Consider the following 16,602-nt stretch of genomic DNA (forward strand, 5'->3'; position numbering starts at 1 on the left):
CAAAGCAACTACTCTATTCCAAATTTAAAAATGGAAAGCATAATGTTGGTGGTCAACAAACTAGACTCTCTCAAGGCAAATCTTTAAAAATGTAGTGTAAACAATGACAACTGGGAAACACTGGCCTGCGAGTGCTCCAATTGGGGAACAGCCTTTACCAAAGGTGTCATGGGCTTTGAGGATGCTCGAACTCATGACGAACACACTAAGAGGAAGGCACGCTTGGCAACCCCTCACCATGATTCACTGGCAGAGGAAGGGGATGTGGGCGGGTGCGGGCCACCCCGGGTGTCATCCCTGAGAGGAGTGACATCGCCGCACCACCCCCATGGGATGCGTCAACCCTGTGCTCGCTACCACATCCCTATGGGACACTCGCCACGCCACCCCCGTGGGCGGCTCGCCCCACCCCCAGGTGTATAGCATGTGCGCCGCTCCGGGTGCCAGAGCAGCTAGCTCCACCTCTGCCATGATCAACTCCTGCCCAGAAACCTGTCTCAACTGTGGAAGGACATGTGGATCCAGAACTGGCCTCCACAGTCACTTACGGACTCGCTGTTAAAACCGTGTTCATGGAAGACAATCTTGGCTACGAGTGATCACCAAAGAAGAAGATCTGAGCAGCCTGGCAGTGACTCTCCGGGGTTTCTGACAAGGGACATTCCCATCCCTACCTGGAGATGCCACTGAGGACAGAACCTGGGACCTTCTGCATGCCAAGCAGGTGTCCTGCCACTGAACCCTGCTGGCCTTGCTCAGATTAGCTCTGGCTTCATCTCTTAGGGCTTATCCACACTTTCCTTTCCTCTCTACTTTCCAGCCACGGTCTGCACTTGAAAGCTCTATGTCTGAGTGTGTGTGTCCCCCCTTTGGTTTCCCTGCGAAAACCCACTCTTTAAATCAGAGCAAATGGCAATCCAATTCAGCTTTAAAGAGCGGGTTTCTGCATGGAAAGCTCTGGAGCAAAAATGAAAAAGGGTGCTTAAAATTGCAGGCCTGTGCCTGGAAAGAACAGGGCCAAAGGTCAGTGTGGATGAGCCCTTACACCTTACAAACCGTTGTCTAAGCACTCGTTGGGTTTCTCTTTTCTCTCTCGTTTCGACATTCCACCTTGGGATCGACCGATTCAGAAATATGCATCCTTGGCATGCTAGAGGAGTACAAGGCGTGCCTTTTAGGACTCGCGAGGCCAATGCAAACTCCGCCGCAGCCCTCCATCGGCAGAACAAAATGTACCGATGGTATCTTAAAGGCGAAAGTATTTGAAAAACATAACCTCTGGTCCTGCCCCTGCCAGGCAGCTCTTTCTTGCCTGGGAGGAATCTTCCTCCTTCAGCCTCCAGGAGAACAGAAGCTTGCTGGGGGGCGGGGGCGGGGGCAGCTATGTTCCTGGCTTCCACTGGGCAGGAGGGAGGGTCTCTAGAGACCATGAAAGCTGCACCCCTAACAAGTCACAGAGGATGGGAAGGTGCCCCAAAGGGGGCTCAGTCACTTGTGTCCTCCTGCAGCTTCTGAGACCTGTCACCAAACACGGGTGAAAGTAGTTTGGGGGGGGATAAGTGAAGGGGGTGGGGGACCCAGTCCATTTTTTTCCATACCCTCCAACATTTCTCCAATGAAAATAGGGACACCGTAAGAAAAAGCGGGACATCCCAGGATCAAATCAGAAGCTGGGACAGCTTCTCTAAATCAGGGACATCCGTGGAAAATAGGGACATTTGCAGGGTCTGTTCTTCCTTCCTCCCCATAACTCCACCATGTCTGCTTTGTGCCTGAGACCAGTTCCAGGTGACCTGTTTACCGACCATTCATCTTGTTTCATTGGCACAAAGTTGGCTGTTTATCGAGCATTCATTTGTAGGGAGGTTGCTTTTGAGTTGCCCATTGGGGCGTCTGGTTGGCCACTGTGAGAACAGGATACTGTGCCAGATGGTGGTCTGATCCAGCAGAACTCTTCTTCTGTCCTTTACACAATGTCAAGCACTTGTTAACCTACACTTTCTACTCCCTTTCCCCCTCGCCTCCCTTGCTGCAAAAAGTTTGGGATTTGGGGGATTGCGCGAGAGCACCCAACCCACTGCTTTAACTGTGCAACCTGAATTGGCTGGTCTACGATTGGCTCCCCTGGAGAACAGTCTAGAAGCAGCCTGAGGAGTCCCGCGGAAGTGTTGCTCTGGCTTATGGCACCCTAACTCCCTGGCTCTTCATCGTGAAGGCTAAAATGGCCACCACTTCACAGTGAATTGGTTTTCTGTGGCAGCCAGGCCTTGGCAGGTCATAGTCTGCTCCTCTGTACAGATGGTGGGAAAAGAGCTTTGCCCATCTGCATGGGTTTGCATAGATGGAGAAAGGAGTGGCAGGAATATCTCCTGGTTTCCAGAGAGCAAGTATGAATCATTCTGGCAAAATCTAAATCCAGGGTTGACCAAAACATTTGGTGCCTTGAGTGGAAGATCCACATGGCACTTGACTTCCTCCTCGATGACTCCAGCAGGGGCCCCAATCCACCAGGCCTGGCACCACTGTCCAGTTCCTATTCATTTCAATGAGGTTTACGGAGAACAAATTCCTGGTAGATTTTTCATACCCCCCTGCTCCAGTTCAGACCCATCTCCATCCCTGTCAAGGACATTTGTTTATTTAGTTATTTTTAATATACTGGGTTGTACTTCAAAGGAGACTCTAAGTGGTTTCTATCAACAAAATCAATACCAATATATTCAATTAAAATTCCACATTTTAAATGTACAGAACAATTAGATATGATGCTCTTATAATGCAATTGTGAATATCAACTATCTCAGACCCTATTATCAGCCGGTGAGGTCTTGTTGGTGGTACTGCCACTGGGGGCTGCCCAGTTGATGTTAACCCATGACAGGGACTTTTCAGTGGTGGCACCATGTTTAATAGAATGCTCTCCCTCATTATTGACTTTCAGAAGGAATATGAAAGTATTCTTGTTTACCTAGGCATCTGATGGTGGAAGGACACTGTTCTTGGCAACCCTGAGATCCCTTAAAATGTTTTAAGTGTAACAGTTTTAGAATGTGATTTTTTTGAATATTTTAAACTGCTCTTGGAATGCTTTTTAAAAAAATGTTTTGTTGTGGGTATGATCCTGCCAGGGTTTGAAATTAGAACAATATGTTAAGGAGTTTAATAATAAAGAGTAGAGTATTTTGAAAAGGTATGGTCCCAATATTTTTATTGTAAACACCAAATTAAACATGTATTAACAATTTCTGTTAACAATGTGATATTAACAATGTGTCACTTATGTGAATTGCATATTAGTTCATGATTATGAAAATAATAAATTAACAAATGTTGCCTACCCCCCCCCACCCGCAATGGCAACTAGACATTCTGTTTTGGCGCCCAGTTCCCAGGAGCCATTTGGCTCCTAGCTATTCTATCCCAGTTTCTAACACTAGTTCCCACCCTTGTAAAATTCATGCATCAATACATAGTAAAATAATACTAGTAATACTAATGAAACAAGCATCATAGTGGGAGAGGCCATAATAGCAGCTAGCAGGCCTCTATCCCATGCAAGGCAACTCTGGGTGTTGTTTTTTCAGACGGTTTTCGTTAACGGGCTCCTGTTTCCTCCAACGACAGAGCCCAAAATGACCCTGAAGCGGTACTTTGTGAAGGCTCTCCATCGCCTCCAGAAGGGTCCCGGCTACACCTACAAAGAGCTGCTGGTCTGGTACTGCGATAACACCAACACCCACGGGCCCAAGCGCATCATCCGCGAGGGACCCAAGAAGAAAGTCATCTGGTTCTTACTGACCCTGCTCTTTGCCTCCCTGGTCTTTTGGAACTGGGGGTCCCTCATCCTAACATACCTGAGCTACGGCGTCTCCGCCTCCCTTGCCATTGGCTTCAAGACCATGACCTTCCCTGCCGTCACCATCTGCAATGCAAGCCCATACAGGTGAGCTGCTTCAGGACAAATGTCCTTGGACTCATCGCAAGGTGGGCATCCAATATTGCAGTCCAGCATGGGGGGGGGGGGGGATCTCAGCGGTTCTCAACCTGTGGGTCTCCAGATGTTGTTGGACTACAACTCCCATCATCCCTGAGCTCTGGCCTTGCTAGCTAGGGGTGATGGGAGTTGTAGTTCAACAACATCTGAGGACCCACAGGTTGAGAAAGGCTGCTCCTGCTCTAGACAGTCTAGATCAGGAGTATCATTGCTTCCAGTTGCCATCACCCCCCCCCCCAGGGATGGGGCTTGATGATGGGAGTCGGAGTCCAACAACCCTTGGAGGGCCACAGCTTCTACACCCTTGATCTGGAGGTTTGTAGCTGGTCTGCCGAGTGGAAGGCAAGTAAGGCTGTGTGTGAGACAGAGGTGCATAGTTCTGGCTCATGTATTGCAGGGTGTTGGAGTAGATGATCCTGAAGGTCCCTCTCAAGTCTACAGTTCCAGGATTCTATAAAACTTTGTGTGCTGCAGGACAAAGTGGAGAGGGAGAACTTCCTCCCTCGTAATACTAGAACCCAGCAGGGTCACCCAGTGAAGCTGTATGGTGGGAGATGGAGAAAGGACTTCTTACGGAGCAGAGTTAAACTATGGAACTCCTTGCCACAGGAGGCAGTGATGGGCACCAACCTATATGGCTTACACAGATTAATGGCTATTAGTCACAACAACTAGGTTCTCCCTCCACTGTTGGAGGCTGTTATGCCTCCGAATCACACCGATTTCCGGGAATCAGAGGTGGGGAGAGGAGTGCTGTCATGCTCGTTTCCCATCTGTGGGCTTCCCATCAGGTCATCTGTCTGGCCACTGAGAATAGAGGACCCTGGAAAAACTGACGGGAAGAGTTAGAGGAGTATTGAACCAGAAAATAGTTGGAGAATGGAGAATATTTAAGGATTCTATAAGTTCATATTGTACCAACCACACCATATTAGCAGAACTTGAGTGATACTTGAAACACAACAAATACTGTTTGTGGAGTAGACGGGAACAATATTAAAGAATATAAAACAGTGCGGAAAAAACGACGACAGTATGATTGAATGATTGGAAGACTCATTTTGTCAGAAGTCTTTTTTATTTAAGTGTTTATTTAAGTATTAATTAGGAAGATTAAGGTTTTTTATGCACGTAAATCTGCTTTATCTTCTTTCTTTTTTCTGTATTTTCTTTTCTTTTCTTCTTTTCTTTAATTTTCTTTTTGTAGTATGAGATTGTAAATTCTTTGTAAATTTTTTGTATATGTGTGTAATTTAAATTAATAACGATTATTTTTTTTAAAGAGAGAGAGAGAGAGAGAGATAGTAAAGGACCCTGAACTAGATGGACCATTGGCCTGATCCAGCAGGCTCTTCTTATGTTCTTAGATCAGTGGTCCTGCCTGGGGTGGTTTCCCATTGGGGCAGGATGCTGGACCAGTGGCGTAGCGTGGGTTGTCAGCACCCGGGGCAAGGCAAGTAATTTGCGCCCCCTAACCCGTGGATTTGCGCCCCCTAACCCGTGGATTTGCGCCCCCTAACCCGTGGATTTGCCCTAACCCCAGATGTTGCGCCCGGTGCGGCCCGCCCCCCCTGCACCCCCCACGCTACGCCACTGTGCTGGACTAGACGATCCCCCTCTGGCCTTAGGCAGCTGCCAGGTCCCTCTTGTTTTTATGTGCTAAATCAGTTTGGATGAAGAGATGCTACTTGAACGCCAAAGGGTGGCAGCTCCTGAAGTCTACCCACATGGCTGCACCTGAGGAATCGTCCTCCCTTGGGCAGCACGGCTGTAGGATCTGCTGCTCTCACTACTTGCAAGCGTTATCCTCTGGAATGCTGCACAACAGACTTTTCATTCTGGGGATTCCTGTGCACAAAAACTATCTGCCTTGGACCTTCAAAGGCAAAAGTTCACGGTCAGCGTACACACCACCAGTTGGAAAGCAGTTGGCACCCGTGTGGCAAGAGCAGGGATGCCCAGGGGAAGGTGTTATGTTTTAGGGCACCCTTTCCCCCCAACCTGGTGCCCTCCAGGAGTTTGGGGCTACAGCTTATACCTTCCACAGCTTGGTATGACTGTGCTGGTTGGGCCTGATGGGAGGTTTGGGTGTCTCAAGGGTCATAGGATGGAGGATGTTGGTAATTTAGCTGGAATTGGCAGCTTTTAGAGAAAGTCAGAAGTGGAAAGGATTTCTCCTAAAGGAGTTGGGCATCAGAGAGGAGGAGGAGGACCCTGACTCTCAGCCAGCCACTTCCCAAGTTCCAGGAAAAATTATCCCCAGGATCAACTTGCTGGTGGAAATATCACTCTCTAATCTAGCCTTCCCTCCCTGCTACTTTATCCCTGACCTGAGGGTGAGATTTCTGCAGTAGTTCCCACTAGTGGGGAGCAGGGGTGGGGGGAATTGGCATTCAAAGGTGAACCGGCTAGATTTCCACTTTCTGAAGCAGTGTGCAGGCTGAAATGCAAAAATGTGCCTATGAGAAGAAATTTGCAGCACAATATTGTTGCATTTTCATGACATTCACAGGCAAATGGGGAGAACTGAACTTAGGGTTCGTTGCTTTCCAGATATTCCAAAGCAAAGCCCTACTTGCAGGAGTTGGACAACCTCATTGATGCCGCCCTTAAACGAATCCTGCAGCCTCCCAACGAGAACCTGACCGTGTCTAGCCCAACAAACTCCAGCCAGGATCTGAACATGCAGCTGTGGAACCAGATCCCCCTGATGCTCATTGATGAAAGCAACAAGACTCATCCAGTCATCTATGACATCCTCGGAAACCACTCCTCTTTTGCAAACCTAGATGGCAAGAACTGCAAGCTGGCCTTAAAGCTGGTAAGGGGAGGGGGCTCCACGAGACCCGATGGAGGTGGGGGGGAACCAGTAGGTGGGGAGGGGAGGGGAGTGGCACCACCAAGTCATCCTTCTCTGCCCCAGGTAAAAGAGGGGGAACACTGGGAACATGTCACCGTATGACAGAGAAATTCTGCCTGCAATGCATAGCTGAATAATGGAACTCCCTCCCACAGGAGGCAGTGATGACTACCAATTTGGACAGCTTTAAAAGAGGGCTACACAAATTCATGAAGCTAATAGCCATGATGGATATGCTCTGCCTCTATATTCTATATATAGCAGTGCCTCTAAATACAAGTTGCTAGAAGCCACGGGAACCGAGTGTTGCTTGTGTGCTTAGTTCCTGCTTGCAGGTTTCCCATGAGCCACAGTGGTTGGCCACTGTGAGAACAGGATGCTGGACTTTGGCCTGATCCAGCCAGCTCTTATGTCCTTATGAACCCTGGATGTCTGAAACTGGAGGCAAAGGAGAAGAAGCTGCTGCTGTCTCTAGCCTTACCCACAGCTGTTTTTGGCCCTCTTTGTTGCACCTCCATTCGAAGGGGTGGGTCTGTCATCTCACCCAGTCAGGTGCCTCTGATAAAGCCACAAGCAGGCAGCAGAGGGGAGCTAAAAAAATCAGGCATTCCCTGCAGTGCTGGATCAGGCCAAAGGGGGATCAACCAGAAGCCCCAACAGGAAGAATCCACAAGCAGGCCCTGAGGGCAACAGCAGCCCTCTCCTCACCTGCAGTTCCCAGGTGCAGCATGACCCATAGCCATTGCTAGCCAACTCCTTCATTCATTCATTCATTCATTCATTCATTCATTCATCTGAAACCTCATTAGAACCCAGGAAGCTGGACTGCTGGTCCATTTAGCTCAGCATTGTCTGCACTGACTGGCAGCAATGGCTCCCCAGAGTTCCAGGCAAAACGCCTAGACCTACCTGGAGATGATGTCAGAGTCTGAACCTGGGACCTTCTCATGCCAAGCAGGTGCTGTGCCCCTGACATAGGTCCCTTCCCCTGTGACTCCAGCTGCTCCTGAACATGGAGGTTCCATTTAGTGACCTCTTCTGCACAAACGTGCCTCCTTTTCCTTCTCTCCCTCACCGCTCTCTAATTCTGCTCAAAGTGCACCAATAACGGCACCAGTTGCACCTACCGGAACTTCACCAGCGCGGCCCAGGCAGTGACCGAGTGGTACGTCTTGCAGTCCACCAGCATCTTGTCCCAGAAGACGGAGAGAGAAAGGATTGAGATGGGCTACAAGGCAGAGGAAATGATCCTGGCCTGTCTGTTTGGAGCAGAGCCTTGCAATTACAAGTAGGTATCCGGGGGACCTTGCCATGTTTTTGTTTAACTGAAAATCTTTAAATGAAGCGAGGTACCAAACTTTGTACGGATATCAAATGCTGTGGAACAGTGCTCATGTAATAATGTAGTCACAGCATTTGATATTTTCTTTTTTTAAATAATATTTATTAAAATTTTTCAAAAATACAAAAAATATCACTTTACGGGACTCCCCCCTTCCCCCACCCCTACCATATTCCCCTTTCATATTGTTGGCCAAACAAGTTCCCCATTCAAATTGAAACTTAATTTGTTTTACAGTAAAAAAAAGAAAAAAAAAAAAAAACCCAGTGTTCTTTCCCCAAGACCCACCCCATGTCATTCCACAATTTCCATTTTTTAATAAAAGAAGCACCCCAGATAATAGAAACAGAAAAGGTAGAGAATAGAAAAAATATAATGAATAATAGACCAATTCAGCAAAAAATAACCAAGTTGGCAAGCCTTTGGAGTTTTAGTTCTCCCCCCCCTGTCCCCGGTTTAATTTCCCCCTGACCATCAACCCCTGGTGTCTGCCTGGAATTCTTAAGACCATAAATCACAACTTTTCCCCAACTCCTTGCTGGCTTTTTCTTTTTTAAAATTAAAAATAAATTTTTTTGAAAATCAAAATTATTATTATTATCATTATTTTTCAAAACTTTAACTTCAGTCTTTAATAAAACTGTAATAGAACTCCCTCCATTGTTCTTTCCAGGTTGTAGTCTGATTTCCCTTTGTTCCGCTGCTAAAACGTTGTAGTTCGAAAGTTTGGTAAGTCTGCAGGGATGGTTGTTATTCAGGGGCAAAACCTTACGTTCAGTCCCTTCCTTTCTTCAATAGAAAAATCTATTGTCTCCTTTAAAAAAACAAAAAAGAAAACACCCTGAAGACGAGATGTTATTTCCGTTTTGCAGCTTTCCCAGAAGATAACCAGTCCTGTAAAGTTCCATTGGTGTTTTTCCACTTTCCCAATCCTTGTAATGTCCCGAAACTCCTCAAGGGGGATTGTTGTATCTTTGTTTCCTCTAATCCAAAAGTCAATTTGTTATCCATATTCGCCATTTTGTATCCAAATTTTAACAAGTTGTAGCAAATTGTATCAAATTTAACCAGCCAAGTTCTCATAATAAAATCCACTCCGCTTTTCGACTTTGACAGCTATTTTGACAGCTGTCAAGATCTCCGACTCCTTTCACCAGGCTCTCTCTTCAGTCACCCCGGTTCCCAGGGGGGGGGGTTGCGTTTCCCTTCTCCAGTTCCTCCTCCAGCACAGTTCTTGTAGTTCCCCATCGTGAAATTTTGGATTTTTATCAGCAATGCAAGCCTTTTTGGGTCTTGGTTTCCCCGTCCTTGTTTTGGAAAGTTTACAATAGGGAGGGGACTGACTTCCTTTTTGGATCCCCCCCGCTCGTATCCAATTCGAAAAAAAAAATTTTTTTTTCCTCCTTTTGAACCCGATTTCCAAATTTACTCACGGGTTGTTGTTGAAAAGTCCGAATTTTCAATGGAAGAAGTCAGCGCTCTCCGCCGAATGGCATGCGGCTTCGCTCAGCAGGGGAAGCAGAGAACTCAAGGCACCACGCTTCTCCCCGGCACCCGATCCGTAGCCTTTAAAAAGGCTCCTTCACGAGTCGGGAGGGCGCTAACGGTGCAAGCCGAGTCTCCATGTCCACGGCCTCCGTGGCCGTGGTTTCTAAGGGTCCCCGCATCGCCGGTGCGGTAGAACCCAGCCCCTGCCGAGCAGACTCCCTCCGGAGCTCGGAGGGAGTCCGCCATTCGGCGATGGCGCCAACCCGGAAGTCCACAGCATTTGATATTTTCATTTACATACATTCATTCGAAATAAGATGAGTTTATGAAGCAATTCTATATCCTCCCACCATGCTGATGAAGAATTCTACAAAACAGTAGTCTAGATCCAGAATCACTGTTCATTGTTGGACATCATATTTGCTGAATACACAAAGCTTCAGAGCTTGTCTTTCATCGTACAAAGTTTGGTACCTTGCTTCATTTAAAGATTTTCAGAGACTTTGAGACTAAAGATTTCATTTTGGACTTGTTATGGTTTGAAGAAATTCTATAAAAGATTGTTTATTTCGTATGTACATGGTCATCGTGTTGCCTGTACATTGCCGACGTTCTCTTTGCAACACAGGGGTTTGTTTGATTCTGAGCTTGAGCAGAATGGTGGGGGCAGCTGCATGAAAAATCCAATGCACAGCAGGAAAGGAGTTACCCTGAGCCCAGCTGCTGGATCAGACCAGTGAAGCCCAGCCTGGTCCAGCATTCTCCTAGCAAGCAGCACCTGGGAGCAACAGCTCTCCCCACCTGTGATTCTCAACACGTGATACTCAGAGACATATTGCCTCCAACAGTGGAGGCAGAACATACCCATCATGGCCAGTAGCCATTGATAGCTGCGTCTCCTCCGTGAATTTGTATCGCCAGATCTGCAGTACAAGATGACATGTGCAAGCTATGAAATGTGCGTAAGATCTGCAGGGAACTATCAATAATTTCCATTCCTTCCTTGGCTCAAATTGCACCCAAAATCCAAGGATGGTACTGCACATTTGATCTACAGCAGACTCCACCAGTCTAGGGCCTTCCAGCTGATGTGGACTATAGCTCCCATCAGCCCCTGCCAGTGCACCTGGGAGTTGTAGTGCAAAACAGCTGGAAGGCTAGAGCCGTTTCCTAGTTCAGAGGAGATGGCTGGGGGGGGGTGTGCGGAGGGTGGATTTAAGGAGCTGTCCCATCTTGCTCCACCCCATCCCACTCCCACTGCCGCCTTAGTGCTTCTTACTGGCACCAATAGCCTGATTTGATTTAATTAAATTTCTAGCCCAGTCTCAAGGTTTCAGGTGGATTACTGTCTGAAAAATGACATCCAGTGTACTGGAATCAGATTTTAATAGACCTAAAATCCTAGACCCTCAGAAGCTTAGAGGCCAGAACAAATAAGACCAGTTTGCAGAATCGCTGAAAGGAATGCAAGTCTTGGTCAGCTTCCAATGGACAATCTGCCGCCGCCACCTCTGCCCCCGCCTTGAAATGGACACAACTTTTGGCCCAATATTTCAGCTGCTGCATGAGTCCCATCCAGCAGGAGAAGCAAAACTCTCTTTTTGTTGGATTGGCTAATGGTAAAAATGCTTGGCGTGTGACCTTTTAGATTACACAGAAGCCTTTTTCAGACACAGATGCTCATTGCCAGAGGAATCATAATAAAATTTAAGAGTGATGTTCCACGTCCAGGCTGATGTCAACCTGGTAATGTTGCATGGTAATGAGAAGGATTTCTGCTTTTGTATACAAGGACTAAGAATTAATCAGCGATCTGGTCTTGCTTGGGACACTGAAGAAGGCTTCTGTGTAGCTGCAAAGTTTGCTCGCTGCCTACATCTGAAAGATGAGGAATGGCTTGGCTTGCTCTGTAGATGGAGGGTTTTCTTTCCCTGCTGCTGAGTCACCCGTGTCCAGTACATTGCGGCTAATTATCAATCAGCAAACACTTGGGGCTATTTAATTAAACCAGGAACAGATTGGTTAACAGATTGGTTATCAGAGCCCCAGGCTAGGCAGGCTGACCTGGGCTTGCTGCAGTCAGGCTCACCTGGCCACTGGCCAGACCTCTGGAACTCACAGAAGCTCAGGACTCATTTCCTCTCTCCCTTAGCCGAAACAAGAAGGGCCTCCTACTGGCTCCCTGCACATCTGCTGGCCAGCACTGTGCTCTGCCCACATTGGCTGTGACTGCAGCTCCTGTCACATAAGAGCAACGCAGGGAGGATCACGGCCTCTTCAGCCCCTGTCCTTGTTGCACACATATCTCCTACAAAGGCGGTTCAAAGAAGCCTCAAAACTGCTCTCTCTGCCTTCCCCTTCGCCCCACAAGCTTTAGGGCAATGGAGTAGACATTCTCCTGATGTGCAATGGCAGATTTGGCCAATGCCCCATCTAGTCCAGCCTCCTGTTCTCACAGTGCTCAACTGTGTGCTGTGGGAAGGACTTATCTGTCCAGAATCTTCCAACATTCCACTTCCATGAATTCTACTGTGAGGAGAGAGGCAGAAAACTTTGTGGGCAGATCTTGTTTTGGAGTCAGACTTCCACAGGGACAATTCTAGAACTGGAGGGGTCTTTGTAGAAGAAGAGGAGAAGGAGGAGGAGGAGTTTGGATTTGATATCCCTCTTTATCACTACCCAAAGGAGTCTCAAAGTGGCTAATATTCTCCTTTCCCTTCCTCCTCCACAACAAACACTCTGTGAGGTGAGTGTGGCTGAGAGACTTCAGAGAAGTGTGACTAGCCCAAAGTCACCCAGCAGCTGCATGTGGGGAAGCGGAGACGTGAACCCAGTTCACCAGATTACGAGTCCACCCCACCCCGCTCAGCTGATGCTGCAAATGCAGAGCAAGAACCTCCCCGAACCCTGGCTCTCTGGCCTGGGCTTGTGGAGTTCCAGCAAGGGAGAGTCCACGCGCCATCTCAGTTCTTTCTCAGGTCAGGGTCAAATTGCTCTTTTCATCCTCCAGATGACCTCTTGACTTTATTTGCTTGCGCAAAGCTGGCACAGTGGTTGGACTCAGCCCGGTCTTTACTGAGTGTTCCCTCTAATTTGTTTATGGGGCGGTTACACAACAAAACAAATCCTTAATCCTGGTTTGCAGGCTTCCATCAATCACCCCACACTTTTCAATGTATTTACCCACCATTTAAATAGCTGCAAAAAGTCCTCTTTTCTCTTTTTTTAAAGTGGATGTTGTGCCAGGTAGGCAGAGCACTCAGATCCGCCTTAATAGCACCAACCTAAAGCTCTTGTCTGCTCTTGAATCCCTCCTGCAAAATAGTGACACAGCCTAGAGGCCCCCGATGCGTCTTCTGCTGCCCTTCTGAGATCTATCCTGTAACTCAAGCCCACTTTATTTTGCCCAAAGGGCACATTTCCCCCCTCTTCTATGGGACAGGTATCCCTACCTCCTGCTCCCCAGCCTCCCACAATCTCCTTCCTTGGTGGTTTCTAAGCAGAGCTTGGATGGCCATCTGTCAAGGATTCTTTAGCTGCGATTCCTACTTCACAGGGGGTTGGACTAGATGACCTTTGGGGGTCCCTTCCAACCATCCTATGATTCTATTCAATATGCTCCAGTTCCTTCAACCTTCCCTCACAGGACTGGTTTTCCATCTTCGTTGCGCTTCTCTAAAGCTCTTTGTTGGCGTCCTTCAAGCGTGGTGTCCAGCGCTGGACCCAGGAGTCCAGATGAGGCTGCTCTATTGCAGAACAAGAACTGAACTCTCTCCCCTTGACTTGGAAACCGTCTTTCCATGGAGGCAGCCTAAAGGGGCCTTGGCCTTTCCTCCAGGGCTGACCCCACCCCGCTGCTTCCCGTCATTCTAGCTGAGAATGACGTTCTCTTTGGAGTGACGTCTGGGATTTCGCTGAGAGCCACCCCCTCACCCCCCTTCCAAGTGCCAAAAGCCAAATGTCACCCAACTGGCGCATCCCTGACTTTCCTTCTGCTCTACTTGGCTCTTTGCTCTCTTGTTTGCAATTTGCTTTTTTATCCCAAGGCCTGTCTGTCACCAGACCTCTCGGGTTCTGTTTGTGAGGACCAGAAATCAGGTGAGCAAATAAGTTTTGCCTGACGACATGCACCTGACCTTCAAGGCAGGCCCTGCTCCTTTTGTTGTCAAGAAAGGAGAAAGAAAACCCCTTTGGCCAAAGGCCATCAAGATAGCAGTTGACATATCTTTTTAGCCCTTTAGGATGTTTTGATGGGGCAGGTGTTGCTTGTAGCTCAGGGAGCTTGGTGGGAGAGGGTGGGGTTGCCTTCTGCTGCAGTTTGTGGTTTGGGTCTTTGGCTCGGGCATTTTTGAGAGCTCCCCCCTCCCTCCTCAACTGGTGCCTTGATAATATGATGCAGAGTGAGGTGGTGGCTGCTGCCTCTGATCATTCACAACCAGCTTTTTTGGCATCGATAAATACAGACTATCAATTTGGGCCCGGAATGCTGCAGGGGACAGAGGAATTAGCAGTGATTGATTGATTGATTGCATTTATGCCCCACCTTCTTTCCTCCAAAGAGCTCAAGGTGGCATACATAGTTCCAGTGCTTTTATTCTGGCGGGACGCAGGGGTATGCATACCCCTAAACATTTTGTGAATCTTTGTACTTTTGTCCATTTACTGTATTTATTTTTCCCAATTCGAACTATAAAATGGTGGTTTTCTTGAGACAAAATGAGAGTACCCCTAAACATTTTTTTTTAGAAAAAAGCACTGCATAGTTCTCTTCCCCCACATTTTATCCTCGCAACAACCCTATGAGGTAGGTCAGGCTGAGAGGCAGTGACTGGCCCAAGGTCACCTAGTGAGCTTCATGGCTGAGTGGGGATTTGAATAAACACACAATTAATTGTGACTGTTTTAAACTGTATTGGGTTATTATCTCCCTTACTGGGTCATGCAAACCACTATTTTGAATAATGCTTTATTTGGGGTGGAGGGGACCGGAGAGGAGTTTAGGGAACCAAGGGGGTGAGACCCCCCCCAAAAAAATGTTTGGAGACCACTGGTGTATTAGAGGGTCCCTCTATTAGAAGGTTTTTGTTTTGTTTTGTTTTTTTGCAAGCCAAGTGAACTGCTCCCTTCCCAAATGTGCGCCCTCTCCCCCTTTCTCACCTGGGCTTCCTTCTGCAGGAACTTCACCCACCTCTACCACCCGGACCACGGCAACTGCTACATCTTCAACTGGGGCATGGAGAAGAAGCCACTCATCTCTTCCAATCCTGGCGCAGAGTTTGGTAGGTAGCACAGAAGAGGCAAAGGAGCAGCCCTGACATCTGGCTTTGCTTTTCCCTTCCAAATCTGAATGTCCTTGCAGGTTCCTCTGGGTAGGAAGGAGGGGGGCCCTCTGGAGTCTTAGGGTGCCATCGTGAAAAGGGGCCTGATTCCCAGGCCTCCAGGTGGAGGGAGTGATGGGGAAAGCACCTGCTGTTTAGCTGGGCGTTCCTAATCCGTTCTAGGCGGCTTCCAACAAAATATTAAAATACAGTGATGCATCAGACATTAAAAGCTTCCCTAAAGAGGGCTGCCTTCAGATGTCTTCTAAAAGTCTGGTAGTTGTTGTTCTCTTTGACATCTGGTGGGAGGGCGTTCCACAGGGCGGGTGCCACTACCGAGAAGGCCCTCTGCCTGGTTCCCTGTAACTTTCCCAGCCCTGTTTCCCAGCCCTGTGACCTTTTCACTGGAGATGCCTGGCAGAGGTTTGAACTAATGCTCTGCCCCGAAGCCATGCAGTCCTGCAGGGCCTGTGCATGGCAGGCAACCAGCCACCCCAACAGCAGGGCCAGCTTAAGACATTTTGTCCCTAGTGGCAGAAGAGCCAAGGGAGTCTTCCCTCCCAGCATGAAAGCATGTCCATGTTATTTTGCCACCTGAGCCCCTGATGGCTCTCTTTTTTTCCTGCCTGAGTCAGCCACCTCCCTCTGCCTAATGGCAGAGCCGGCTTTGCTCCCCAGACTAGAAGAGACCACAGAGTCCTCCCCAGGCCAGGCCAGACAGAGCCAAGCCCTCTCTTCTCCTCTCCAAAGGTGCCTGTTGCAGCTAGAATGAGGCTCAGGTGGGGACTTTGTGTCTCTCTTTGTGCCCACCCCCCACTGCCGATTCCAGCTCCCGCGCTGCTTGCTGGGGGCTGCAGGCTGACGATTGATCTTTGCTCCCTTTGCCCAGGGCTGAAGCTGATCCTGGACATCAGCCAAGACGACTACATCCCCTACCTCACCTCGACGGCCGGGGCCTGGTTGATGCTGCATGAGCAGAAGACCTTCCCTTTCCTGAAGGATCAGGGCATCTATGCCATGTCTGGGACAGAGACCTCCATTGGCGTCTTGGTGGTAGGTGCCTGGCATGTCCCGACTGTTCACTGAACTTGGGGCGGGGATGGGAGTGGCTGAGACTCTCTTGGGTCCAGCCAACTTGGGTCCAGCCAGTAGGGAGGTGGGACTCTGCTTTGTTGTTGTTTAGTCATTTAGTCGTGTCCGACTCTTCATGACCCCATGGACCAGAGCACGCCAGGCACTTCTGTCCTCCACTGCCTCCCGCAGTTTGGTCAAACTCATGCTGGTAGCTTCGAGAACACCATCCAACCATCTCGTCCTCTGTCATCCCCTTCTCCTTGTGCCCTCAATCTTTCCCAACATCAGGGTCTTTTCCAGGGAGTCTTCTCTTCTCATGAGGTGCCCAAAGTATTGGAGCCTCAGCTTCAGGATCTGTCCTTCCAGTGAGCACTCAAGGCTGATTTCCTTAAGAATGGATAGGTTTGGTCTTCTTGCAGTCCATGGGACTCTCAAGAGTCTCCTCCAGCACCATAATTCAAAAGCATCAATTCTTCGGCAATCAGCCTTCTTTATGCTCCAGCTTTCACTTCCGTACATCACTACT

General features: G+C 48.4%; 1 protein-coding gene across 3 annotated transcripts in view; it reads left to right on the forward strand.

The window, feature by feature from the left end:
- SCNN1B (sodium channel epithelial 1 subunit beta) overlaps positions 1-16,602 on the forward strand; it is a 38,886-nt gene that overhangs the window by 10,824 nt on the left and 11,460 nt on the right. For all 3 annotated transcript variants that reach the window (XM_083584618.1, XM_083584619.1, XM_083584620.1), the window contains exons 3-7: positions 3,625-3,943; positions 6,548-6,815; positions 7,952-8,142; positions 14,860-14,963; positions 15,892-16,055. In XM_083584618.1, coding sequence (XP_083440744.1) covers positions 3,625-3,943; positions 6,548-6,815; positions 7,952-8,142; positions 14,860-14,963; positions 15,892-16,055 — 1,046 coding nt within the window. The remainder of the gene's footprint in view (positions 1-3,624; positions 3,944-6,547; positions 6,816-7,951; positions 8,143-14,859; positions 14,964-15,891; positions 16,056-16,602) is intronic.

Source organism: Podarcis filfolensis (assembly GCF_964270895.1).
Source record: "Podarcis filfolensis genome assembly, chromosome: 14".
In the NCBI taxonomy this organism is placed as follows: Eukaryota; Metazoa; Chordata; class Lepidosauria; order Squamata; family Lacertidae; genus Podarcis; species Podarcis filfolensis.